General features: G+C 43.4%; 1 protein-coding gene across 1 annotated transcript; it reads left to right on the forward strand.

The window, feature by feature from the left end:
* The first annotated feature begins 906 nt into the window (after positions 1–906).
* Positions 907–27,803, forward strand: USP39 (ubiquitin specific peptidase 39). Its single transcript, XM_044261550.1, has 13 exons — positions 907–1,204; positions 3,337–3,406; positions 5,303–5,397; positions 6,762–6,898; positions 8,094–8,246; positions 11,857–12,082; positions 13,070–13,147; positions 14,314–14,381; positions 14,886–15,074; positions 20,557–20,699; positions 24,601–24,736; positions 25,890–25,976; positions 27,289–27,803. Exons 1-13 carry the CDS (start codon positions 937–939, stop codon positions 27,334–27,336), a joined length of 1,698 nt encoding a protein of 565 aa, XP_044117485.1. The 5' UTR covers positions 907–936; the 3' UTR covers positions 27,337–27,803.

Consider the following 27,803-nt stretch of genomic DNA (forward strand, 5'->3'; position numbering starts at 1 on the left):
TTAACCCACTGAACCACCCAGGTGCCCCAAAAAACTGCTTTGTAGTGAGAGAAGGCAGATATTTGGGGAAGGACAATTTTGAGGCTGGCGGGTAGGTTTCTTATCTTGATTGTGGTGATGGCTTCAGAGGGTATACGCCCATCCGTCAGTATTTTGCAAATTGCACATTTTATTTTTTTTTAAAGATTTTTATTTATTTATTTGAGGGACAGAGAGCACAAGTAGGCGGGGGTGGGGGGAAGCAGGCTCCATGCTGAGCAGAGCCTGATGCAGGGCTGGATCCAGCACCCTGAGATCATGACCTGAGCCGAAGGCAGAGGCAACCCACTGAGCCACCCAGGCGTCCCAAATTGTACACTTTAAGCATACATCTGATTGCATGTCAGTTTCATCTAGGTAAAACTATACAAACAAGCTAGTTCAGGGCCGTGGACAGGGTCGTGAAGGTCACAGGCCCCGAAGTCTGAGCTTTATTAGCGTCAAGGTTGTCTCTGCCTGACGTTTGCATTTTCCTGTGATGCCAAGAACAATTCTGTAAATGTGGAATGGAGTAGCCAGGTCGCTCCATGGGGGGATGGTTTGGGGATGTAGCCTAGTTCTCTGGTGCCCAGGGACTGTGGAGACGACCTCCCGATTCTGTTTCCCGGGCACAAAGTATGTCGAAGAAATCCGGGGCCCAAAGACAATTTTCTTTTAATCCAAAAAATTATGGGTAAGGTGGCAGTAGGCCCCCAGTCTTTTCCCAGGTGTGCACGCAGACGCAAAAAGGCCACAGGCGGCGCAGTACTTCCCAGAAATTTCTCGCGGCGTGATATGTCCTCTACGGCGACCCGTAGAGAGCCCAGCTTTCCATAACAGCTCCGCTCCTAATTGGCTATCTGCCGCGCGCTCCTGCGTGCCTGGAGCCTGCGCAGAGCGACTCGGCCCGTAGTGGCGATGTCCGGCCGGTCCAAGCGTGAATCTCGTGGTTCTGCCCGCGGGAAGCGCGAGTCCGAGTCGCGGGGCAGCTCGGGTCGCGTTAAGCGGGAGCGAGACCGGGAGCGGGAGGCCGAGGCGCCCAGCTCCCGGGGCAGCCCAGTGCGTGTGAAGCGGGAGGTCGAGCCGGTGAGCGCGCGGGAGGCCCCGGCGCCCATAGTCCCGGCTGTGCGGGTGAAGCGGGAGCGCGAGGCTGACGAGGACTCTGAGCCTGAGCGGGAGGTGCGAGGTGCGCGGGGCTGGCCGGGCTCGAGCTCCACTCTCACGTTCTCCTTTTTCTCTTTTCAACTTTCCCTGGGAGTGGAGGTGGGCGTGGGGTTAGGGGATTCACACTCCTAGTGTCCGCGACCAGACTCGACTGCATTGTAGTGAGGACAGTACTAATTCTCTGAGGCTTTATAATTTTTTTTCTGGTCCTGGTTATCTGTGTATGATTTTACTTTAATATTAGATTTTCTTGCTTAGGGTCCTCTGACATATTTTTGTATTACAGTCCAGGATAGCACTTTGGTCATAGAAAGTGTTTGATAAATATTCTTTGAATAATTGATGATTTCAAGGTATTCTTTGTTTTTCTTAAGTACCTTGTCAGGTTCAGGTTTCCCCTTCTTTGGAAAAGAAGTTGTTTCTTAGATATCTTGCATAATTGTGATGAGGTTTTCCCTCTGAGACACACTAAGATCCCACTTTCTGTTCTGGCTTGTTTTTTGTTTGTTTGTTTGTTTTTTCCCTTTCATTTTTATGATGAAATAGATCACAGGAACTAAGATGGACTGAATATAACGCACAAGTATAGTTTAAAGAAGAGTGGAAATACACAACTTGTTAAGAATTGTGAAGGGTTTAAGATTTTATTTGCAAGTTGCCTAGTTAGCCTGCCAGTTTTCTGGATGCTGATGAAGACAGGACAAGTTCCTGTAGCATCATTTTCCACAGTGCCGTTTGAAGAGAACTTATACTCACAGTGGGTGGCCTTCCAGGAGAGGAACTCTGGGCTTAAAGAATGTGGATCTTTTTTGTGGTCTGTGAACTTGACTCCCTTTTGCTCTGTAGGGAGACGACCCCCCACCCCCCAACCCCGTTGCTGTTTACTACACATATATCCTTGTCAAGGTAGTCTGGAGGCAGACAGTGCCTCTGGTCACAATATGGGCAGAGACATGAGACACCCACGGAGGATTGTCTCCTAATGCTTCAGCATTAGAAGTGGCACATAACCAGTATCTTAGAAGCTCCCATAAACCCCTCCCAGTTGTATCTACTTTCCTTCCTTGCTTAAGAATTCACTATTTTGAATTTTTTTTCTAACCTGGTCTATTTTTATTTTTAGTTTTACCTCATATATGTATTTCTTTTCTTTTTTTTTTTTTAAAGATTTTATTTATTTATTTGACAGAGAGAAATCACAAGTAGATGGAGAAGCAGGCAGAGAGAGAGAGGGAAGCAGGCTCCTTGCTGAGCAGAGAGCCCGATGCGGGACTCGATCCCAGGACCCTGAGATCATGACCTGAGTCGAAGGCAGCGGCTTAACCCACTGAGCCACCCAGGCACCCCACGTATATGTATTTCTAAGTAGTACTGTTTTACTTTGTGTTTGATATAAATGGAACCATACTATATATAATCTTCTGATTTGTCTGTTGGGTTTTTTTTGTTTTGTTTTGTTTTTTTTGCTAGCCGTATTTTTGAGGTTCATCCAAATAGATGTTTATGGCTGTGTAGTGTTGTATTGATAATATACCCCAATGTTGTTTATCCATTTATTTGTGGTGGATATTTGTTTCTATGTTGTTTGTTTCCATGTTGGCCCTTTTAAATATCACAGCTATAAATATCTTTAGTAAAGCACTCCCAGTGTACCTGTGCAGAAGTTTCTCTCTGGTTTATAAGTAGATTGCTGGGTTAGAGGTCTGCATATTTTCAGCTTTGATCTTGCTGTACTCTTTTTCAGAAGGTTGTAACTGTTTACACTCTCACCATCAGTACATGAGCATTTCCATTGCTCTCTGTATTTGTCAACACTTGGAATTTTCTGGTTTTATTTTTTTCCTGTGGTAGGTGTGAAATGGTATATTGTTGTACAAGGAAATCGGCATTTTCTTGAATGTTGATGAGGGTTATAGTCCTCATTTTCTGTTGGGTTGTTTGTCTTTTTCTTATCACTTCACCAGATTTATGTAATCTGCAAATGAATCGTTTGTTGGTTATATGTGTTTCAAATATGTTCTCCCAGTTTGGTGTATTTCTGGCCACCAGTGAAGGGGCCCATCCTGTTGGGCTTTTCTCATTTGTTTGTTTGTACTAGTAGTTGACCCTGAGTATGTTTCCCATTTTCATAGCCTGTGATGATTTTCCTTTCAGCAAAGAATGGCCGTGTGGATTCCGAGGACCGGAGGAGTCGCCACTGCCCCTACCTGGATACCATTAACAGGTTAGTAGAACAGGGGTGCTGAGGGCAGAAAACACAATGGAATCTATGCAGAAAATTCTTTGAACTGTACATTGACAGGTTCACAAACTTTATCCCTTTTAAAGCTTTCTGCAAGAAAATTGTATTTCTTGCCATATTTATTAATCTTTGCTTTTTAATATAAAGTGTCAGAGGGCATTTTTCCCTAGGGTGGGCATGTGCATAAAGAGCTTTTAGTTTATCTTGAATTTCCTTGATGGTATAACAGGGCACATGGTGTTCTTAAATGACAGTAGCAAATTTAAATATCTTTTGAGTATTCATCATGTGCTAGATACTACTTAATGTGGCCAGAATTCAACAGAGAAAGGAGAAACAGATAAACATATGTCCTAAAGCAGAGGTAGCTACCTCATCTTTGTTTCTTTTCCATGGTTCCCGTTGGCATGTTTGGATGCTTTTCAGCTTACACTCTAAGATAGTACTGTCCAATATATAGATTAGATACAGAACTTCTTTCAGAAGTGGAATTACTCTTTATATAGGCTATCCATTGTGATAGGCTCAAGCCTCTCTATGGCTAGAGAGGACTTGAAACATGGCTTGAGGAACCCAGTTTCAGATTTTAATTATTTTAAATTTAAATGTCAGTATCCACTTGTAGCTATTGTGTCCTTTAGTGGACAATGCATTTTTATTGGGACCATTACGAATTAATTATAGTTAATATTTGAGGAGAAATCTCTTTGTCACTTGTGGATTCAGTGGAAGTAAAGTTTTTTGTCTTATAACCTGCCCGCTACTCAAATAACATTACTTTGCAGTGAATAATCTATTTGTAGGTATTCTTCTAGTATTCAGACTTTCCATTTATTTTTATGGACAAAAACAGATTTTTCTCTTATAAGAGGGTTTGTTCACTCTTTTGATTTCCTTCCATTACCTGTGTTGTTTTTCCTAGAGAGGGGGAGAGTCTTGAGCAGGTTCCACACCCAGCACAGAGCCTGACAAGGGGTTAGATCTCACAACCCTGAGATCATGACCTGAGCTAAAATCAAGAGTTGGACACTTAACTGACTGAGCCAACCGGGTGCCCTCATCCCTAGTTTTTTAATCTGGAATGCCATTTGGGTCCTGTTACATTAGTTCTGCTTTTAGCTTTTCCTCCAGAGAAAGCAACTGCAGCGAGAGGTTTTCTGTTGGTTGTAAATTTTATTTTATTTTATTTTTAAAGATTTTATTTATTTATTTGACAGAGAGAGATCACAAGAGGCAGGCAGAGAGAGAGAGAGGAGGAAGCAGGCTCCCCGCCGAGCAGAGAGCCTGATGCGGGACTCGATCCCAGGACCCTGAGATCATGACCTGAGCCGAAGGCAGCGGCTTAACCCACTGAGCCACCCAGGCGCCCCTATTTTATTTTATTTTTTTTAAAGATTTTTATTTATTTATTTGACAGAGAGAGATCACAAGTAGGCAGAGAGGCAGGCAGAGAGAGAGGAAGGGAAGCAGGCTCCCTGCTGAGCAGAGAGCCCGGTGCGGGGCTCGATCCCAGGACCCTGAGATCATGACCTGAGTGGGTTAAGGCAGAGGCTTAACCCACTGAGCCACCCAGGTGCCCCTGGTTGTAAATTTTAAAAAGAGAGGGACATCGCATTGTTTGGTAGAGACACTGCTTTAGGGCTTGGTGGGTAAGGGTGCTATATTAAATGTCTAGGGGAGGAATAGTTAATGTCCCACACAGTTTATATATGTATGATCGTTGAACTATCTCTGAAGGATAGTTCATCTGTGTGATGTTGTGGGATGTAGAGCCAGTACTGCTTCACTTGGGTGCTTTCCGAGGCATCTCTCCCTATTAATTATTTTCCGAGGCATCTCTCCCTATTAATTATTTTTTCTTTTGTTTGGTTCTTTTAGGAGTGTGCTGGACTTTGACTTTGAGAAACTGTGTTCCATCTCCCTCTCACATATCAATGCATATGCCTGTCTTGTGTGTGGCAAATACTTTCAGGGTAAGTAAATGTTGTGTATTATAAACTTGCTAAGTTTCAGTGCCAGCTATATGTCTGCTCCAGAAGGTTTTTTTTGTGTGTGTGTTTTTTTTCTTTTCTTTTTTTCTCTTTTAAAGAAAGTAAGCTGCTGTCAGGAGTCACATCTGAGAATCCCTCTCTCTGTTCCCAGGAAATTGGGATACTCTTACGAAATCAATAGGAGATTTTCTGGTTAGAGCCTGTATACATATGAAAGGGAGAAAGAACTAGTTGAGGCTATGTAGGAGACCTCAAAGTCTGGTTTTTGAATCTGATGTTTTCTGTATTCATGTTTTTATTTTTTTTTTTAAGATTTTTTTTATTTTTTGACACAGAGAGAGACAGCGAGAGAGGGAACACAAGCAGGGGAGGTGGAAGAGAGAGAAGCAGGCTTCCCACCAAGCAGGGAACCTGATGCGGGGTTTGATCCCAGGACCTTGGGATCATGACCTGAGCCAAAGGCAGACACTTAATAATGGAGCCACCCAGGCATCCCTCATGTCTTTTTTTTGAAAATCCTTTTGCTCTGAGGGCTTTTTCATTTTGTTCTCCTCTGGAAATTTATTAATTCATTCAGACCAAGCAAATGCTGTGTACACAGTGTACTAGAGGATTGAAAAGAAATGTAAACTACATTCATTGCACTTATAAAGAGCTCATAGTCAAGATTAACACATAAAACAGCAGAAGCTAGAAGATTGTAGGGATTACTGCTGGATTATGTGACACTGAGTATGGATAAAGACTATGGGAATTGAAATATGTGAAGATCAATGTTAGCTGGAGTGTTTGCGTTCCATTCACAGAGGAGGTCAGGTGGGACTTGAACTGGCAGGACATAGAGGGTTTGAACTAGTTAAGGGAGAGAGATTCTAGAAAGGAGTGGCAATGTGAACAAAGATGTGTAGGTGCAGGATTGTCTTGAATGTGGGTGTTTGGAAATTCGGGACTGGTGGTGGACTTTCATAAGATATTCATATGTGTATATGTGCATATCTGTGTATGTCTGTGCAGGTGTTATATATGGTGTGTGCATAGATAATTTTAGACAACGTGGAACTAACTCATACACCCCATGCACATGCACATTTCATATTTATGTGTATGAGATTTTTTTCCCTAACCAATGTTTTATGCTGTCCAGTGAATAAAATACTAATGTGCTATTCTTCCTTGCTTATTTTTGTGATAAGAAGAGTCCATGTAAGAGACTCATTGCACAGATGGCATAGCACTTTGTTTTTGCTGGTATTGACATGTCCCAGTACAAAATTTTGACAGGAAAATCAAATCTGATATGTACCTCTCTGGCATCTACTCTTACAGCCTTTCATCCTTCCCTACAGGCCGGGGTTTGAAGTCTCATGCCTATATTCATAGCGTCCAGTTTAGCCACCATGTCTTCCTCAACCTCCACACCCTCAAGTTCTACTGCCTTCCAGACAACTACGAGATCATCGATTCCTCACTGGAGGATATCACAGTATGTGTCCAGGAGGGCTGGTTTGGAACTAGTTCTTTTGGGAGCCATCCCGGGTCTCCTGGGGACCTGCCTCATACAAGGTTAGGGAAGAATTTCAGTCCTTTAGGCTTGGAGAGGCTGCCTCTCCTTTGGGAGGAACCAGGGAGACGTGAGTAAGAAGGTCAGGATTCGTAATTGTGGTCTGTGTTCTGCAGCCTAGCTGTTATTTTCTGCTTTTAATGTTGAGAGTTAGAACTAAAGAAACAGGGGTGAAAGCATTTTTGTGAAATATATTCTCTTGCACACTCTGAAGTAGGGATGTGAATTGGGCCTGGTGTAGGACCGTGGATGCCAGGCTGCATACTAGCTCCTGGCTACATTTGCTATGATGTGGCCTGTGCATCCCAGCTGTGTTCTCTGGTGTATGATCTATGCCCAGAGTCACGGTACTTCAGTGGAGAGCATGAAAAGTCTTGGGTTTCATTAAGGTTGGAACTGTTGATTATTATTTTCCTTCTTAGCAAGTGTTTATATATTCATGCTGAATGCTCTGTTCGTTCTTAAGGAAAATTTGGTGTTCCAAGTGTTTGAAACATTTATGTTGCTTTTTTAAGTTTTATAGACCTATGGATAGTTGAGGTTAAAGTAGTTATAGTATTTGGAGAGAGAGAAACTGTAGTAAATGCAAGGTTTCAAAGCGAGTTGTTAGAGACCTCTGTTCAACCGTTTATGTGATGACCCTTGCAGGTCTAGGACTGGGGAAAATTCTGTTCCTGCCCCTCCAGCCACAGGGAGTTTGTGAGATCTCAGGTTTGCAGAGCCAGGGAGATGTTGCTGCGCCCGCGCTGGGTCTGTGCTGGCTCTGTGTAAGGTCCCACCTGAGATTCAGACTCCTGCTGCCTGCAGAGACTTGAGTGTCTTCCAGTTTCTGACAATCCTTTATCATGGAGTTGGCCAGACCTAAGGTCTGAGGAAAGACCTGGGATTCAGTGATTTTGGGTTAAACACAGAGATCCTCTTCTGGATTAGTAACGTGAACTGGGCCTATTTGTTACTTCAGCATTTATACCTATTGTTGGGAGCCCTTTAGGTGTGTGGTGAGACATTCATGAGTGAAGTGTTTTCTGTTTTTGGCAGAAATTGCTATTTTAGATATATCTTGTGAACTCTGTAGACAGATCTACAACAATTTGGAATTTTCTTTTTTTTTTTACAGTATGTGTTGAAACCCACTTTCACAAAGCAGCAGATTGCAAACTTGGACAAGCAGGCCAAGTTGTCCCGGGCGTATGATGGTACCACTTACCTGCCAGGCATCGTGGGCCTGAATAACATAAAGGCCAACGACTATGCCAACGCTGTCCTTCAGGTAGGATTAGGATGGGAACAGCCGGGGAAGAGGTAATCTGGGAACACTACGAAGGTGAGCTAAGAAATAACTCCCTTCTGGTATAGTCAGTGGTTCTTGGAAACACCAAGTCTTGCTGAGAACTATATTTGACTCCTTTTTTTTTTTTAAGGTTTTATGTATTAGAGGGGATTTATTTAGTGGGGCAGAGAGAGAGGGAGAAGCAGACTCCCCGCTGAGCAGGGAGCCTGACATGGGGATCTATTCCAGGGCCCTGAGATCCTGAGCTGAGCTGAAGGCAGATGCCTAACCAACTCAGCCACCCAGGCACCTTTGTACTTGACTGTTCACCAGATGACATTCCTGTATCTGCTCAAGGACTGCTGCCAAATAGTGAGGCCTTTCCTAGCCTCTGGGCTCATGGCCTCTGGAGTTTTTAGGGAATGAAGGATAAAATGTGTGTGTGGCCTGGTAGTACCAAATAAGAAACACATGTGTTAGATGATGCTTATTTATTTACTTGACAGAGAATGTGTATGCACAAGCAGGCGGAGTAGTAGGGAGAGGGTAAGAGAGAAGCAGGCTCCCTGCTGAGCAAGGAGCCCAGTGTGGGGCTCAGTCCCAGGACCCCGGGATCATGACCTGAGCTGAAAGTAGTTGCTTAACCAGCTGAGCCACCCAGGGGCCTCCTTTTTTTTTTTTTTTAAATAGTGCAGATGTTCTTTGTGCTGGTTTTCTCATTTCTTGATCCTGCTCTTGTGTGTAAGCCCCAAAGTGGGGAATGCAGAAAGCCAGAGTTGTCCTATTTGCAATTAAGTTTTTTTTTTTAAACGTTAGTAATACATACACATTGTAGAAAAAGTAGAAAATTTTGGTAAACACAATTAAGAAAATTAATAATCTTGCTTTATTGCCCCCCAAAATTAAAAAGACTTATAAACATAAATTCTTATGGGGTAGTTGGGAGTTGTAGAAAGTATAAAGAGAAGGCTTCATTTTCTCCTTTCTCTAGTCCTCTGTCCTGGGCTGGCTTTAAAGCATATTATGAACGGGGCACCTGGAGAGCTCAGCTTGGTTGGTTGAGCATCCACGTCTCGATTTTGGATCAGGTCATGATCTTAAGGTTATGAGATTGAGCCACGCCTCAGGCTGGCTGTTCCGTGCGGAGTCTGCTTGGGATTCTCTCTCTCCCTCTGCACCCCCCCCCACTCACATGCTCTCTTCATGCTCTCTTTTTCTCCCTCTAAAATCTTACAAAAGTATTTTTTTTTTGGGTCATGATCTCAGGGTCCTGGGATCGAGCCCCGCATCGGGCTCTCTGCTCGGCAGGGAGCCTGCTTCCCTCTCTCTCTCTCTCTGCCTGCCTCTCCATCTACTTGTGATTTCTCTCTGTCAAATAAATAAAATCTTTAAAAAAAAAAAAAGTATTTTATGAAATCAGTATAGGCATACTTCATTTTATTGTGCTCTACTTTATTGTATCTCCCAGGTACTGTGCTTTTTACAGATTGAAGGTTTGTGGCAACCCTGTGTTGAAGAAGTCCTTCAGCACCAATTTCCGATCACTTCATGGTTGTCACATTTTGATAATTCTCCCAATTTATTATTATATTTGAATAGCTTCAATCTAAAATGTTAGTGAATGAGGAGTTGCTTCTTACGGATGAGCCAAGAAAGTGGTTTCTTGAGATGGGAGGGTGAAGACGCTGTGAGGATATGGGGCGCCTGGGTGGCTCAGTTGGTTAAGCATCTGCCCTTGGCTCAGGGCATGATGCCAGGCTCCTGGGATGGTGCCCCACTCTGGCTCCTTTCCCGGCAGGGAGCCTGCTTCTCCCTCTCCCTCTGCCTGCCACTCTCCCTGCTTGTGCTTGCTCCCTCTGTCAAATAAATAAAATCTTAAAAAAAAAAAAAAAAAAGATGCTGTGAGGACCGTAGAAATGACAACAAAGGATTTGGTATATTACATAAACTTAGTTGATGAAGAATTAGCAAGGTTGTAGAGGGTTGACTCCAATTTTGAAAGTTGTGCTGTGGGTAAAATGCTGTCAAACAGCATCACATGCCACAGAGAAATTGTTCATAAAAGGAAGAATCAATTGATACAGCAAACTTCATTGTTGTCTTATTTTAATAAACTGCCACAGGCACTGCAGCCTTCAACAGCTGATCTGTCAGTAACCATCAGCACAGAGACAAGACCCTCCACCAGCAAAAAGATAGTCTCATTGAAAGCTCGGATAATGTTTAGCATTTTTTAGCAATAAAGTATTTTTAAATTAAGGTCTGTACATTATTTTTTTTAGACATAAGCTATTGCATACTTAGTAGACTGCAGTTTAGTGTATTAATAACCTTTATGAATGCGTTGGGAAACCCAAAAAATTCATTTGACTCTCTTCTTCGCTGCATTAGTTTTATTGTGGTGGTTTGAATCTGAACCCATAATACCTCTGAAATAGGCCTGTACCTGTTCTTGTGTAGCATCATTAATGATTACATGTTAATCTATTCTGTGGATGAATTACAGTTTAATCATTACCTCTTGTATTAATGTATCTAGGCCCTAGATTCTAGGCTGAAGGGTGTAGCAACTCACAAATCCATCAACAAAACAAAAGAGGGTTCTTCACTTTGCACTGTCACTGTTACACTGTTATTTTCCCCCCATTTTGATATGTTTGATGTATCTTTTTTATTCACTTCTAAAGTTGATTACTTAGTTTTTTTTCATGCAGTGTTGGGCTGTATGTGCTCATTTTTCTATTGGTGCTTTATTTCACTGAGCTCTAAGAGATACATACTAGCCTTTTCTTGTTATGATGCAAATATTTTCTTCTAGTTAGTTCCCATAAGAAGTTTTTATTTTATTAAAATAAGTAGATGAACAAACCCTCTGTGATATTATTTCCACTAGAATGGGATTGAATGAATGAAGTACTCAATCTGGAGACTAATTTCTCTCTCATACTTTTTGTATTGTTCCTGAGGCCTGAGAGCAGCTGCCTTCCACAGTTGGATGACTGAGAACCAGGAAGAACTTCATCCATACTCCTTTCCTTTAGATAGTAACTCTTTTTTTTTTTTTAAAACTTCCTTGGGGCACCTGGCTGGCTTAATTGGTGGAGCATGTGATCCTGGATCTTGGGATTGTGAGTTTGAGCTCCATGTTGGGGGTTGAGATTGCTTAAAAAAAAGTAAAATCTTGAGATTTGTGGGTGTCTCAGTCAGTTGGGTATCTGCCTTTGGCTCAGGTCTTGATCCCAGGGTTCTGGGATCTACTCCTGCACCAGGCTTCTTGCTCACTGGGGAGTCTGCTTCTCCCTCTGCCTGCCACTCCTGCTGCTTGTGTGCTCCCCCACCTTTCTGACAAATAAAAAATAAAATCTTAAAAAATAAAAGGTCAGATTAAAAAAAAAAACGTAAAAGTTCGTCATGTCTGCGTCAGTACAGTGTCTGCAGAACTGGACTTTATGTGAAACTTAGTACAGAGGATATTCCTATGACATGAACTTTAATCCTGAGCATTTCTTTCTGTCTCCTGAAGGCCATTACAGTCCCAGTTCTAGTAGAAGAACTTGTCTCCAGGGTTAGGCCCAGGGGCTCTGGATTAATTGGAGTGTTTGACTTCCAGGCTTTGTCTAATGTTCCTCCTCTCCGGAACTACTTCCTAGAAGAAGACAATTATAAGAACATAAAGCGTCCTCCAGGGGATATCATGTTCCTGTTGGTCCAGCGTTTTGGAGAACTGATGAGAAAGCTCTGGAACCCTCGAAATTTTAAGGCACATGTCTCTCCCCATGAGATGCTGCAGGCTGTTGTCCTTTGCAGCAAGAAGACCTTCCAGATCACCAAGCAGGGTAAGGAATGAGTCATTTATCCTTTTTGCAGTGAACCTTATACTAACTGGATGAGTGTTTAGTTGATAGTGGGATTGAGTTCCTCACTCCTCTTTCATCAGCCTCCCTTGCTCAGAGTTCTGAGACCTCAGCTGGATAGAAAGGCAATCTTATTTGGTAAACTAAACCGTATGGTTCCAGGGAAAGCTAGGAGGCTGGGAAGGCACGAATCCTGAAGGGCTTGTCACCTTTGCTTCTCATTTTGTCATGTTGCAGACCAGATATTCTGATGACTTATTCTGACTCTTTTCATCCCTCTAAGTCCCACTCACTGGTTACTGCCGTGTGAGTAGAGTGGGCACCCTGGAGCTCTTAGCACCTGGATCTCAGGCAGCGTACTCTTGCCTCCTGTCCGTGTAGTATTCACCACGGTTTCCTGCTGCTCTAGTAGGTTTTAGAGCTACCGGGATAAGCAGCCAGGTGTTTTCTTCCAGGAGCTCCCATTCTAGTGGGGAAGATCATTGTGTAAAAAGGTGACTGCAGGGTGTGAGTGCTATGGTAGAGGAAGTGAAGTATGCTCTGGGAGGGAGCATGGAACAAGGAGCCTGGGTTCTATCCTGACAGCAGTGGGGAGTCAGTGAAGGCTTTTAAGCCAAGATGTGACATCAGACTCAAGTTTTGAACACATGATTCTAGCTGAGGAGTGATTTAGAGAGGACATTCAATAGTGGCTTTTGGTGGATGGTGAGAGGCTTGAAGTGAGCTGATAATCAAGTTCCTGGTTGGGTCAGAGAGACCAGTGAGAGAGTAAAGATTGGAAGATTAAGAGCTTGACCATGAGGAGTGCCAGCATTTACAGGCTAAATAGAGGAGGATGCCCGGGGGACCAGATGGTGTGGCCTGAAAGGAAGGAGGAAAACCAGGAGTGTGGCGTCATACCAACCAGGGCACGGTTTGGGTTAAACTGATTTACAGCTTTGACATGCTCCACCCTTCCTTCTTTTCCAGGGGATGGAGTTGACTTTCTGTCCTGGTTTCTGAATGCTCTACACTCAGCGCTGGGGGGCACAAAGAAGAAAAAGAAAAGTATGTCATATTCTTCTATAAAAGAGAGCTCTTTTTTTGTTTGTTTCCTTTTACAGGCATTCTGCAACTTCCCATCCTTAACTGTTGATTTTTTGTGTGTTAGGGTAGTGTTTATGTACACATGAACTAGATTCTATTCCTGAATAGATTCTTCCCCGTTTAAAAAAAAAAAATAAGGATATGGTTAAACCAGTGACATGCTTAATACGTGGAAATGGATGGAATTGTGCTCTGCAAACCCTGACCCAGTTCCACACTGAGGGACTGGGTACCATGTTATCTGCTGCTGGTCTGGTAGTGCAGGAGCTCACTGAGTGTTCGCCTCGCTTCTCAGTAAACTGGTGGAGCAGAGTGAAAGCTAGTTTGTTCCCCTGGGCCTATGCTTGGGGAATTGAGACTGGGTCCATATAGGTTCTCAGGTTCAAGTCCTGTGTCCCTTAACAGCCATGTCTGCATGTCAGTAGTTGGTTTCCTCGAATGCCAGAAAAAACTCTCAGGTTAGAGACTGCTGAGCTAGATGAATGATTTTGGAGACCGAATGCAGTTTTTTTCATGTCCTTTTTCTCCGTTCTGCTGGTGTTTGTGTTTAATCCTGTGGAATTGTGGGCTGGTGCTGCCCTCCACCAGATGTCTTCAGCCTGTGCACAGCCTCTGAGTTCTGTAACTCATGTCCTCTCAGGATTCTAGAACCCTGTTGTGCTTTCTCTCTTTCCTTTGGTTCTCTTTGGCTCTGTCCCTTAATCTGCTTTTTTCTTTCATGTCTAATGCAAGGTGGACTTTCTCTTCCTTTGCACACAGCATATGGTTATGGGAAATTCTTTGGACTTGTCTTGTTTGTGAATTCTTTGTGATTCATAAGTCTCTAGGCTTTATAAATCATTCATTCATTTCAGGCACACTTAATTTTTCTCTTATGGGCTAGGCCCTGTGCTGGAGGGTCAAAGGGCATCTTCTGGAGAAGAGAGACATAAAATAATTATTTACACAAGTAATAATGAAGGTACTATGGCAGTATATGTTATAAAGGTACTTCTGTGTTTAGTGAGACCTTTGGGTCTTAATGCTGGAAGATGCTGGTTTATTTCAGAAATTTAGAAGTTAGGACTGTATTTTGGAAACACTTTTCCAACCTGACAGAATTTACATTTTGATCTCTGTTTGTACAGCTATTGTGACTGATGTTTTCCAGGGGTCCATGAGGATCTTCACTAAAAAGCTTCCTCATCCTGATCTGGTGAGTGGGTCGAACCCAACTCTTAGACAAAGAGAGGCTTAGAGATCTATCAAGGCCTCTGCCCCAGGATGAGGTGCTATGAAGCACTGGCCAAGGGACAGTTCCTTAGGCTCCTGTCATGCCAGTGTGCGAAGTGTGGGAGTTTTGGGAGGGTGTAGTCCGCTGGTTATGTGGCCTGGCCACTGGGTGGTGCTGGCCTGATTTTTCAGAAAGCTCAGGTGAGCTTTCTAGGTCATCTGAAAATCTTTTAAATAGTCTGGTATTTAAATAAAATCTCTCTGAAGATGGAAGCCCATCTGTTTTTGCATTACCCTGACCAGGTGATGCTGCTGCCCATGAAATGCCCATTCTCTTGGGCTCCCTCTTCATTCAGTTCAAAACAAAATGAAGTAAATATAACAAAAACATGGTTTCTTTCCTCGCGTGCGTGCGTGCGAGTGTGTGTGTGGTAGTCTCTGTACTGCTCACAGTCTTTTCCTCCTTTTTCCTCTCTCTCATCTCTAGCCAGCAGAAGAAAAAGAGCAGCTGCTGCATAATGACGAGTACCAGGAGACAATGGTGGAGTCCACCTTCATGTACCTGACGCTGGATCTCCCTACTGCTCCCCTCTATAAGGACGAGAAGGAGCAGCTCATCATCCCTCAGGTGCCGCTCTTCAATATCCTGGCCAAGTTCAACGGCATCACGGAGAAGGTAGCCCATTTGCACAGCTCCCCTGCTGATGCTTCTTTCTCTCTTGACTTTCTCAGTTTTCTTTTTATACTTTGAAGTCATCACATGTGTGGAATGCATTTACCATAGACCATATTGTCTGTCATGAGCCTCCCAGACTCTATTGTTGCTTCTAGCTGGTCACCCCAACTCTTAACTTGATTTGCTCTGCCTTCTCTTGTTCTTCTCTTATGTTCCTTTAAGCCATCTGCCTCTGGGTAGGTTGGAGAAAGGAGGGGCTATTTAGGACAGTAGAAACTCAGAAAAGTAGGAAAAACTCCCATCTTTTAAAAAACGTAGCGTCATGGGGTGTCTGGGTGGCTCAGTGGGTTAAGCCTCTGCCTTCAGCTCAAACCATGATCTCAGGGTACTGGGATCGAGCCCCACATTGGGCTCTCTGCTCAGTAGGAAGCCTGCTTCACCCTTTCCCTCTGCCTCCTCTGTGCCTACTTTTGATCTCTCTCTCTGTCAGATAAATAAAATCTTTAAAAAAAAATGTAGTGTCAGTATTAAAGTGGAAAAAATAGAGCTAAAATATAAATAAAACGAAATCATTTGTTTTTACTGTCCCATTACGTTTTTTATTTTTTGTTTTTAATTTTCAATTAATTATTTTAAAAAGATTTTATTTATTTGACAGAGATCACAAGTAGGCAGAGGGGCAGGCAGAGAGACAGTGGGGCGGGGGTGGGGAAGCAGGCTCCCTTCCAAGCAGAGAACCTGATGTGGGGCTTGATCCTAGGACCCTGGGATCATGACCTGAGCTGAAGGCAGAGGCTTTAACCTGCTGAGCCACCCAGGCGCCCCTCATATTACTTTTCTTTTTTAAGATTGACTTATTTATTTGAGAGAGAGAGAGAGAGTGCGCGAACATGCGCACATGTATGTGTGGACCTGCAAGCTGGGTGAGGGGTGGGGAGGAGCAGAGGGAACAGTGGTTCCTGGAGACAGTAAGTCTTATTGAGAACTGTACATGACTCTTTTTTTTTGAACATTAGATTTATTTATTAGAGCATGAGCAGGTTAGGGGAGTGGCAGAGGGAGAGGGAGAGGGAGAAGCAGACTGCTCGCTGAGCATGGACCCAGTGCAGGGCTCAATCCTAGGACCCTGAGATCATGACCTGAGCCAATATCAAGACCCGGTCACTTAAATGACTGACCACCCAGGCACCCCTGTAATATTACTTCTTAAGAAGTTAAAAGTGTCTTTTTATCTACTGAATTAACTGTTCACTTGGTTTAATTCCTTTCTTCATGCTGACAAATTTTAATCCTTTTGGTTTTTTACTGGGAGAATTTTTTAAAATTTAATGTCTCCTTCCAAAACCTTTCTGCCTTTTCTCTTCATTAGCTAAGAGTCTTTTGTTTTCAGATACTAAATACCAACGAAAAGCTCATTAAAAGAGAAACTGTATTGGTTGGCATCTCCTTAGGATCTTAGGGAGACTTGAACTCAGCAGGACTTGAGAAGGACAGAATGAGAGCGAGGGGCTTGTCAGAAGTGGCGGCCTGTTGATTATCTCTTGTACAGACTGCTGTTACCTTATCTCAAGGCCCAACATCTGCCACACTGCTCTAGGTTCCCTGAAGGGAGTTGAAAGGCCCTCTTGAATCAGGTTTCCTTTCTGTTCGGGGACCTAGTGAACAGGGTCTTTTCCTTGAAAAGGCTGAATTGTGAACTAGGCAGCTACTTCAGCACTCTAAAACATGCCTTCCCTGACCTCCATCACTGTTTCCGTCCAATGTCCAAGTCCATTGTCAGGTACTGTAAGCAAGCTTATGCACAAGCCTTGGATATCCATGGACAGTGGCAGCTGCCTGTCTCTCTCTCTCTCTCTCTCACTCACACACACACACACACACGTGTGTGCACACACATGCACAGAGATTGGTAACAGTGATACCTAAGATGTCTAATCTATTTAGACTTGTTTCATTTTAGGGAGGTGAAAGAGAGACCTTAGGGTTCGTGTAGCTCAGTTTCTTTATTTTATGGTTTAAAGTGACAGAGCTGAGAATCTAATCTCTGATTTTTCATCTGGCTCTTTCAGTCATGCCATTTTTGGTCCCTGTTATCTCTATTTGTTCAAACTTAAGTAATACCAAGATTCCCTTGAGTTGTCAGTATTGATTTGCATTTATTTTTACTGTAATAATACTTGAATTAGTATAAATGTAAACTTTGGTATAAACTCATTATACCTATAGCTTTTTTTTTAAAGATTTTATTTATTTGACAGACAGAGATCGCAAGTAGGCAGAGAGGCAGGCAGAGAGGGGAGGAAGCAGGCTCCCTGCTGAGCAGAGAACCCGATGCGGGACTCTATCCCAGGACCCTGGGATCATGACCTGAGCCGAAGGCGGAGGCCTCAACCCACTGAGCCACCCAGGCACCCCATACCTATAGCTTTTAAGCAAGTATGAAATTATAACACATTTCTAAGTTGTGCAAGCAAAACTTTAAAACCAGTGAAGTTGATCAGCAGTGCTGTTACAATGTGATGTGTAGTTGAATTGTTCCTTGCTGTCTGATTGTGGTACTGCTGTCCATGGTGAAATTCTTCCCCTACATTTTCTGGAGCTTCTGAGGAAACTTTGTATGCTAGGCTGTAATATCATGTATTCATTAAATCCTTCCGTAGTCTGAGATGATTAAAATGAATACTTCTTGTGTCCCCTTGTCTACAGATTCAGATGTAGGCAGTGAAATTTCTTAGTGTTTACCTGATTAAAAACATTTGCAGGGGGAGGCCGAGGTGAAGGGAGGGTGCCTGGCTGGTTTAGTCAGGGGAACATGCAACTCTTGATCTCGGGGTTGGGAGTGTGAGCCCCATGTTTGGTGTAGAGCTTACTTAAAAACTGTTAGGGGTATCTGTGTGGCTCAGTTGGTTAAGCTTCTGCTTTCTGCTCAGGTTGTGATCTCAGGGTCCTGGGATTGAGCCCTGAGTTGGTCTCCCTGCTCAGTGCGGAGTCCGCTTTTCTCTCTGACAACCCCCGCCCCGCTCATGCTCTTGCTCACTCTTTCATGCTCTCTCTCAAATGAATAAATTAAAAAAAAAAATTAAAACCTTAAGGAAATTTTTTTTTTTGCTTTCAGTACAGTATGTTATTTCAGCCACGCAGAAGATACTTGATCGAACAAGAAGATACTTCTTCCAGTAGTGCTTATACCTGTAGATGATCAAAAATTTACCAGAAAGGTGTGCCTATGATGTGTGCAGTAGAGATGGAAAGCGTATTTCTCCAGCGTTCTCAGGTTTCTCATCATGTGACAGGGGGACTTGATTTAAGGAAAGATAATAACCACTTTATTGTGATAAAACTCACATACCATACAGTGAGCCCATTTAAAGTTTATAACTGGATGGTTTTTACTCTGTCCACAGAGTCAGTTTTAGAACACTTTCATCATTTGTGTTTTCATTGCCCTTTAGTTACCTTCTCAGCCCCATCTCCCTCAGCTGTAGGCAGCTTCTGATTTACTTTCTGTCTTTCAGGATTTGCCTATTCTGGACGTTTCATCTAAGTGGAAGCCTGTAATGTGTGGTCTTCTGTGATTTTCTTCTTTCACTTAGTGTAATGTTTCCAGTGTTCATCCGTGTGATAGCCTGTGTCACTCCTTCATTCCTTTTTGTGGCCGAATAATACCCCATTGTGTGATCACAACATATTTTGTTTATCCAGTCATCAGTTGATGGACATTTGGGATTGTTGCTGCCCTTTGGCTTCTGTGAATCATGCTGCCATAGGTAGTAGTCTACAGGCTGTTCTTTGAACGCGTTTTCATTTCTCTTGGGTGGTAATTATGAAGCGGTACTGTTGTCACTCTTCCGTTTAGCCAAGTGAGGAGCTGCCGGGCTGTTTTCCGAGGCGGCTGTTCCATGTTGTGTCTCCATCAGCAGTGTATGTGTGTTCCACTTTGCGTCTTCACCGACACTCAGTACTGTTTGTGTTCTGGGTGAGAGGCGTCCTAATCTGTGTGCCGTAGTAGCATAGTGTGGTTTTGAGCTGTATTTCCCTGGTGATTAATGCTGTTAAGTTATCTTTTCATGTGCTTGTTGGAACTTTGGAGAATTGTTCAGGTCCTTTGGATATATTTTAACTGGGTTATCTTTTTATTATTCAGTTGTAGGAGTGCTTTATATAATCTGGATTCCAGACCTTTATCAGATATCTGATTTTGCAAACATTTTCTCCTCTTCTGTAGATTGCGTCTTCACTCTCTTGATGGTATCGTTTGAAGCACAGAAGTTTTAAGTTTGGTGAATTACTGTCTAGGTGTTCTTTTGAAGTGTGTGCTTTTGTTTTCATATGTAAGAATCCGTTGTTAAATCCCAGGTTGTGAAAATTTACCCTTATGTTTTCTTCTAAGACTTCTTTAGTTTTATCTCTTACATCTGCTGGGATACCCTCAGTAGTGCAGGGTCCCTCACTGCTTCAGAAGTACTCATTCTGGGGCGCCTGGGTGGCTCAGTGGGTTAAGCCTCTGCTTCTGGCTCAGGTCATGGTCTCAGGGCCCTGGGATCGAGCCCCGCATCGGGCTCTCTGCTCAGCAGGGAGCCTGCTTCCCGCTCTCTCTGCCCGTCTCTCTGCCTACTTGTGATCTCTCTCTGTCAAATAAATAAATAAAATCTTAAAAAAAAAAATTACTTGTTTTGTGGGTGTGTACCTCTCGTGGTCAGGAGGGCCTTCCCTACTTTGAATTCAGTGAAACTTTTGTGGTTTTATTTTATTTTAATTTAATTTTTTGAAAACATTTTCTTTATATATTTGAGAGAGAGAGAATGACAGAGAGCATGCGTTGGGGAAGGGACAGAAGGGGAGGGAGAAGCAGAGTCACCCAGAGCAGGGAGCCCGATGTTGGGGAGCATGACCTGAGCTGAAGGCAGACACTTAGCCAACTGGGCCACCCAGGCACCCCAAGACTCGTGGTTTTAATTCTGCAGTTTTTAACAAACCTCTTTTTCATCTGACATTTTTGTTTTCCCTATAGAAACGGATACCCACATTGCTGTAGGTGGAGTTCAGCAGTGTGCTCACGTGCTGGCATAAACACAGCCTGCAGGTTGTCTTTTTGGCAGTGTTAATGGCTGTCCCTAAGCCTTCACATGGCTTCTGGGATCAGGTGTCTTCTGAATTCTTTTTTTTCTTTTTTAATGTTATTTATTTATTTGAGAGGGGGAGAGTGAGAGCAGGAGAGAGTACAGGAGCAGCAGGGAATGGCAGAGGGGGAAGCAGATGCCCTGCTGAGCTGGAAGCCCAAGAGGGGATCAGTCACGGGATCCCGGGACCATGACCCAAGCTGAAGGCAGACGCTTAACCATCTGAGCCACCCAGGCGCCCCGTCCTCTGAATTCTTAAGTGCAAGGCAGAATTATATTTAAAAATCCAACCAAAGCAAAACTCACACCCCTACCTCAATACTCCAGCACTAATTTGATAATTTCCTTCTCACTTTGTCTAGGAATATAAGACCTACAAGGAGAACTTTCTAAAACGCTTCCAGCTTACCAAGTTGCCTCCATATCTCATCTTTTGTATTAAGAGATTCACTAAAAACAATTTCTTTGTGGAGAAGAATCCAACTATTGTCAATTTCCCCATTACGTGAGTATTAACCTGCTTCACTAATTCTTTGGGGGAGTGAGCCTGAATCTCTTTTCATATTTTTGTGTTGTTAATCATTTGGGACTTAGATGTTGCTGGGAGCAGAGCCTACCTACACTATGTAAGTTAAGGATTGCTGGAAGGATACAAATATTTCAGGGACTTCAAAGTTAGATGTTTACCTCGAGGCAGTCCTTTTACCTTCTCTCCTGTTGCTTGCTGGGCAATGTAGTCTTTCACTGTAGGAAAAACAGTTGATGGAAGTAGGGTAGGATAGGTAGGATTCTGCCTGGCTTCAAAGGTGATCCCGAGCAGTTAGGGTCTTTTCGTCTGTTTGCCAGTCTTTGTATCAGTAGTTAGGCACAGACAATGGGGAGGTTCCACATTTGTCTTGCCATCTTTGTCTTGCCTGTTGGTGAGAAAGATAAATTTTGATACATGGCCTTATTTTTAGTTTATCATGCAATTGTCTTTTGATGAACTTCTATGAGTATTTTAATGTGAATTTGGAGGAGTTGTACCAGATGCTTTCATTTTACTACTTTCTAACTCAGCTCCTGTTTTTGGGGGTAGACAGTTGGTTTTCAGTTCTTAGGAGACATGGTTTTTCACGTTCTGAAGAAGATGTCTCTGAGAACATGGTAGGACTGGCAGGAGGAGTGATGGTCTCTTTGCTGGCATTTAGGTGAGAGAGGAGCCCTAAGGCAGCTTCTTGTCGAGAAGGATTTGGGTGGATCTATGATGGGATTAACCTGATGTTTAGCTCAGTAAGATTTTTTGTTTCTTGCCCCCAAACCCTCACAGAGTAGTTTGGGAGCTGTAATGTGTAAATGCTCATCCCTTCCTTCCCCTCTCTCTCCATCCCTCTCCATTTCTCAGTTGCCCAAACCACACCAGCACTACCAGTTTTCTCCTTTGAATGGTTCCAATTCTTAATTCTGGGTAGTGTTTAAGAGGGTAGTATCTGAAAGTGAAGAGGCCTGAGTGCTGTGTTACTCTAGCTGTGTGACTTTGGCAGGTTGTTGGCATATCTTTTGGAGTTACTCTGACATAGATAAAATGAGAGGCTTGGACTAGTGAACCTTCGGGGTCCTTCCAAGATTAACATTTTATTTTTCCTGTTTCCATGATCACCAGGAATCTGAGAATAGTTGAGGGGGTGAGGAGAGGACACCTTTGTAGTTAGCATTACAGGAGAATCTCTTACCTGCTTTTCCCACACTTTCCTTCCTGTTTTTCACTAGCATCTTGTCTGTGGAACAGAGTGAAATTAGGGGACATGAAAGCCGGCTCTGTGCTACCTTGAGACCATAGAGAACCTTTCTTTGGAAGTCCATCTAGTGGGTTCTTTTTCAGAACTGGACTCTTGTTAATTGCCACAGTCACCAGTGTGTTCCTCGGAGGAGGGAGTGCTCTTGACTAGAGGGCAGTTCCGGAGGAAGGGGGACTATGCATTGATGATAGTTCCTGCTTAGTCACCACAGATATGGCCTCTCTCATTGGTTTCTTTTATGTTGCACCTGGAGTATGTTTATTTGGCTACTTGTTGCTTTTAGGTTTTGGTTACTGACTTCATTAGTTTGTTCTTTGGAAAGCTGACTTTGGAGAAGTTGAGAAAAAGATTAATTCTTAGCTAGTCATCTTTTTAGAGATTAATTTCGGAAACCTGCATTTTAAATGCATTGTGCACTATAATTACTTTTGGAGTAATACGGTTCTAGATTAGCTAAAGTCTCCACTCTTTTTTTTTTTTTTAAAAGATTTATTTGTTTTAGAGAGAGTATATAGGCGAGAAAGAAAGAGTGATTGAGCAAGCACGCGTGCAGGCAGGGGGAGGGGGGGGGGGAGGGAGAGGAAGAGGGAAAGAATTCCAAGCAGACTCCACATTGAGCAAGGAGCCTGATGCAGGGCTCGATCTCATGACCCATGAGATCATGACTTGAGCCAAAACCAAGAGTCAGATGCTCCACTGACTGAGCCACCCAGGCGCCCCTGAAGTCTCCACTTTTCCAAAAGGAACCTTTTCCTACCTAATTTTTTTTCTGTGTTTTACTCATAATACATCGTTTTACTAGAGACTGATCACACTTGCGGTGATTAGGTGCCCTTTGCTCATCTGGGGGTAGGGTTTCTGGAGCACAGGATTAGAGCTGCACTCCCAGCTAGTTAGCTGTTCTCTGAATTGGACTGTTCTGATTGGGAGAAGAGTGTAGTGGGAGCCTTTGGCTGTTTTCTAAAACAAAATGATTTAACATGTATTCATTCCCTTTTATCACTAAACGGTTTTGGTTTAGTCATGAAAACATGAGTATTTATACTCCTGAAGATTCTCTAGGACTTGTTCGGATAAACAAGTCTGGACAGGTCTTGTTAAAAGTCGAGGAGAGGCAGCTGGAGAAGACCACTCTTAGCAGCCAGCAGGTCTTCTGGCTCTCTGGAACTCACATGGATTTCCTTCAACTACTATCCAGATTATCTTTAACAGTAAATGTTGCCTTGCAGTCTATATGGTACTCTGTTAAGCTGCAGAAATAAATAGCTATCTCTAACACATAGAAATCTCCCTGATGTAATTGGAACAAAGTTACATGTTCGTTTATTACTACAGTGTTTACATAGAAGAGTTTTTGTATTTTTGGACAGGCAATGTATTCACAGTCTATAATTCAGAGGGAGATATCCATCTGGAAGTGACCATGGCCATGACTGCGGTTAGCATTTCCTGTGAATCCTTCGTGGATGACATTATTGGAGTTCATATCTTGAGTGGTAGTACATGAGACGGCATGTCAGTTCTAGAGAGATTAGAAATATGATACATTCTCTTATGCATGTTCACGATCACTCTGTTTCTGTTGTATAGTTTTAACTATAGGAAATTTCATCGCAATTGTCTTTTTCCCATTTTCATAGTTGACATTTACTATAGCACTTGGTTTTGCAGTAACTGGTATATACATTTATGCTTCAACTGATGGTTAGAATCCAACACATAAAACGAAAGGAGATTTATTCCAGATTCAAGAGTGCTTCTCTGTATTTGAAAGGGAATGTTAAGGTATTCACAATAAAATATTTTGCAGTCCCAGTTGCAGGAACGTAGTCAGTAGTTTCTTTTGGCAACCAGAAGTGAAAAATTGGGAAGCTATAGAGTATCCAGGGTGGGTCACCTAAAGAAGAGAAAGTGGGGCTGCCAAAAGAGGGGGAAAAGCAAAATCAGTGTCAGAAACAGAAAAGAGGTCATGCCGGTCTCTTGGATCTTGCTGCTTCTCCAGGGCCTGGTTCTAGCTGCTTTTCTTCTTTACCTTGAGTAAATTCCCCTTCCGTGCTGAAGCTACTCGTTTGCCCATTTTGCCATGTTGAAATTGTGAAAATGATTGTATACAGTGGCAACTCACAGAATCATGCGGTCAGACCTTCCATAGCTAGAGGCTAGGGACCCAGCATCGAATGAACACTGTGGCGATGGTATTCGGAGAGAGGGCAGCGTGTTAGTCATGTCTCCCTTAATCCTCACTATCTTAGAGGAGATGGTGACACTCTTTTCATATCCTCAGATAGCCTTGGGCTTTGTAACCTGCTCAGATTCCCATGTATCTCTGAAGCGGCAGAAGCCCTCATTCCCGTTCTAATCTGAATGTTGTAAGGCCCCGCATCTTTGATGGCCAGACCTCCTTTTTTAGTGTGCTTTCCCCGTAGAGCCAGTCTTTCTAGTTTGTCTCATGCTTGTGGTAAATGATGTGAATTTCCACCAGCCTGGGCTTCTAAGGCTCTGCAGGCCTACCTAGATCTGGGCTCCTAAAATAGGATTCAGTAGCTATGTGGTCCATTGATGTAGGACTGTTTCCCTGACCTCCATAGCCTTTGTCTGATCTTGTGGTTTTATTGTCATCATCACTAGAAATGTGGATCTGAGAGAGTACCTGTCTGAGGAAGTACAAGCAGTGCACAAGAATACCACGTACGACCTCATTGCCAACATTGTCCATGATGGCAAGCCCTCGGAGGGCTCCTACCGGATCCATGTGCTTCATCATGTGAGTGGCAGAAATGGTGCTTTTGCCTTTGGCATTTCAGTGGGCAGCTCTCTTCAGTTTGCCCAGTCTTGGCCTTGACCTTGCTGTTCTTCAAGTAATAGAGCTGTCAGTCATCAGTGGTTAGTTTCAGGCAGTGGTTCTCAATTTTGGCCGCACGTTGTACTCACCTGGGGAGATTTTAAAATCCTGACACCTGGGCCATTCCAGGCCAGTTAGGTTAGAACAGTGTAATTTGTGCCTGTTGGGTTTCACCTGGAATAGAGGCTGGGGCTGCTGCTAAATATCCTGTAGTGCCCAGGCAGCCCCATAGTGAAGAATTATCTGGCTCAAGTCAGACTTGAGAGATTGCATTAGATTATCTGGAGGTGGGAAGCAGGCAGCATGGTGTTAAATTATCCAGGAGAGTCCACTGTGCAGCTAAGGTTGAGCACCTCTGTCCCAGACTAGAGCCTTACCACCTAAAGTGGCGTTCTCCAGCTAGCAGCATTGACATACAGGAGAACTTGCTAGGAATGCAGAATCCTAGGCCCCACCCAAACCTCCTGAATCAGAATCCACATTTTAAACAAGACCCTCTGGTATGTAATTAAAGTTTATGAAGCACTGCTCTAAAGGTTTCTTTAGCTAAAAACACTTCTGAATTTGTCTCAAGCTAAAAACGGATGAAACATGAACTTAAGATATATTTGGTATCACACAGATTATTAGCACAGATTGTTTTAATTTGACTAGTCTTCTGGGACTGTGTAATAAGTAGCTCTGTTTATCCAGCGTTTCACTGTGTGCTAGAAAGTATGCCAACTGCTTAATGTGTGTTCAGCTCACTTGTATCCTTTAAGAAACTGTATTTATTTGAGAGATGGGAGGGGTGCAGAGAGAATCCTAAACAGACTATGTGCTAAGTGCAGAGCCCAACACAGGGCTTGATCTCATCATCAGGAGATCATGACCTGAGCAGAAACCAAGAGCCAGCACCCCAAAAGCTCTTTAAATCAAATAATGCTAAGCAGAAGCCATGTACCCTCTTAATTATGACTCTTGGCGAGTGGTGGTCTAATGGCTATTCTGATTTTTCTCACTTTTTGCTGCAGTCCTGTCCTACACCTTTTGGTTTTAGGGAGCACACTAACCCATCCCTTCATACTTTTTGCAGGGGACGGGCAAATGGTATGAATTACAAGACCTGCAGGTGACTGACATCCTCCCCCAGATGATCACGCTTTCAGAGGCTTACATTCAGGTGGGTTAGCCACGGACTTGGTGTGTGCTGAACAGAGAGAGTATGGGGCCAGTGAGAGGAATGATGTGGGTGAAGGCAGGAAGTGGGATGGAGTTAAAGCCTTGGTTAGGCTGGGTACTTCTTGGGATGCTCGGAGGAGTGAGATGGGGCCAGATTATATGGCCCTGAGAGCCCAGGGGTGATTGCTAGAAAAGAGAAGGGCTGGGAAGCGTGGAAGGTTTATGGATGAGCAAGGAGGTTATATGTGTGGCCAGGTTAGTTTTGCAGAGGTTTCAAGGAGGGAGAGCCCAGAATCATCAGGACCCTAACTAGGAGTTGGCTCTGAAGCTTTTCCCAGCATCCCAGGCCAAGTTAGCGCTCTTTGTGACCTCAGAGTGCTTTCTGCATGCCTATACCAGAGTACCAACCTTAGTATAAGTATTTTAATGTTCTCTCTATTGGATTGAGAGCTTGTGGAGCAGAGTATCTCTGTTTCTCTTTGTAACTGCCCTGGTACCTGGCATAGAAGGAAGACAGAGACTAAGAAAAACCTATAGCTTTGTTTTGTCTTGTCACACCATAAGCTTACAAACACACTGAGTATATTGAATTCAAGAATTTGATCCATTTTTCAAAGAGGTGGAATTCTCTTTAAAATGCTCCCTTTGATATCTGCTTAGTGGGTTAAATAAAACATCCTTATTCAGCATTTGGTATCTTACTATAAAAAAAGGTGCAGCAAATCCAAAGTACAGTCATCATAATTAGTAACTGCCCCTTGTTCCAATGAAAATAGCAGTTGTATCCCTGGATCCTCTTCACAGGGGTTCCTCCGGGGCACAGAGCTCGCGCACCTTGGGCTGCTCTGTCCCAACCAAGGGCTGTTGGAGGTTCTGCAAAAAGCGCAGAGATCCAAGACGGTAGAAAAGGCAGCGCCACACCGCATCCTGCTCTTTTCACGACCTTGTTCCCGGGTGTCAAAAAGCTATAGCTTTGTAAAAACGAATGGAGACACTTCCCATTCTAGAGATAACTCTTTAGTGACTTTGTCTGTGGCCTACGACTTTGTCTATTTGTCTATGTCTAGTCTTAACTAGAAGTTCTTTTTTAGAAAGCTAGTTTGGCATAGAAGGTAAGGAGAGGGGGATGGGTAGAAAGATAAAAATCAAAAAAGGGGTAATTTCTGAAGGAGGATGGGGTTCGTTTCAGGGGACAGCCAAAATATGGATCTGGAGCGAGGGGCTGTCCCTCACCGAGGGTAGAATAGGTACGTGGTAAATGCGTGTGGATTGACTGCCACCTCCTACATGTCTGTTGTATTCATTTCTTACAGATTTGGAAGAGGCGAGATAATGATGAAACCAACCAGCAAGGGGCTTGAAGGAGGAGTTTTGGGTTTTGCTCCCCAGGGCTTTGGCTGAAGGTGTAATAATACCAAAACTGTAGCTGACCATGGGCCGACTGGCACATTCCTTGAGCTAACCTGTTTTGAGGGTTCAGGTCACCCCAGGGCATCAGAGGGGCCCACACACCTGGGATGGCTCTGCACCGTCACCCAGCTATTCTCTGATCAGTTGATTATAGATTAATGATCCTTTCTCCTTCCTGTCTAGCTCCCCTCTAGCTTCAGCAGGCCAGAACTCTGTAACAGATGTGTGTAATTTCTTTCTGGGCTTCTGGGAGTATCTGAAGGACAAGATAATGTCTTCTCCGTATCAGAGCCTCAGGGTTCTAGGAATAAGAGCATGAAGCCAGTAATGTCCTTCTTCCATCATAGGTGCTTTTCCTGTGGTTCAGTTCATTTCCTGATGTGTATTGGAATGGATTAAATGTTTTCCTGTTTTTAAA

This window comes from Neovison vison, chromosome 8, assembly GCF_020171115.1.
Source record: "Neovison vison isolate M4711 chromosome 8, ASM_NN_V1, whole genome shotgun sequence".
Lineage (NCBI taxonomy): Eukaryota > Metazoa > Chordata > Mammalia > Carnivora > Mustelidae > Neogale > Neogale vison.

What these genes read in the sequence shown, in the direction of transcription:
- USP39 (XM_044261550.1), top strand. Translation starts at nt 937, where the DNA reads ATGTCCGGCCGGTCCAAGCGTGAATCTCGTGGTTCTGCCCGCGGGAAG. An exon ending in CTTCCAGATCACCAAGCAGG is followed by an intron (nt 12,083 to 13,069) that starts GTAAGGAATGAG and finishes CTTCTTTTCCAG; the next exon opens with GGGATGGAGTTGACTTTCTG. An exon ending in GGATCCATGTGCTTCATCAT is followed by an intron (nt 24,737 to 25,889) that starts GTGAGTGGCAGA and finishes TACTTTTTGCAG; the next exon opens with GGGACGGGCAAATGGTATGA.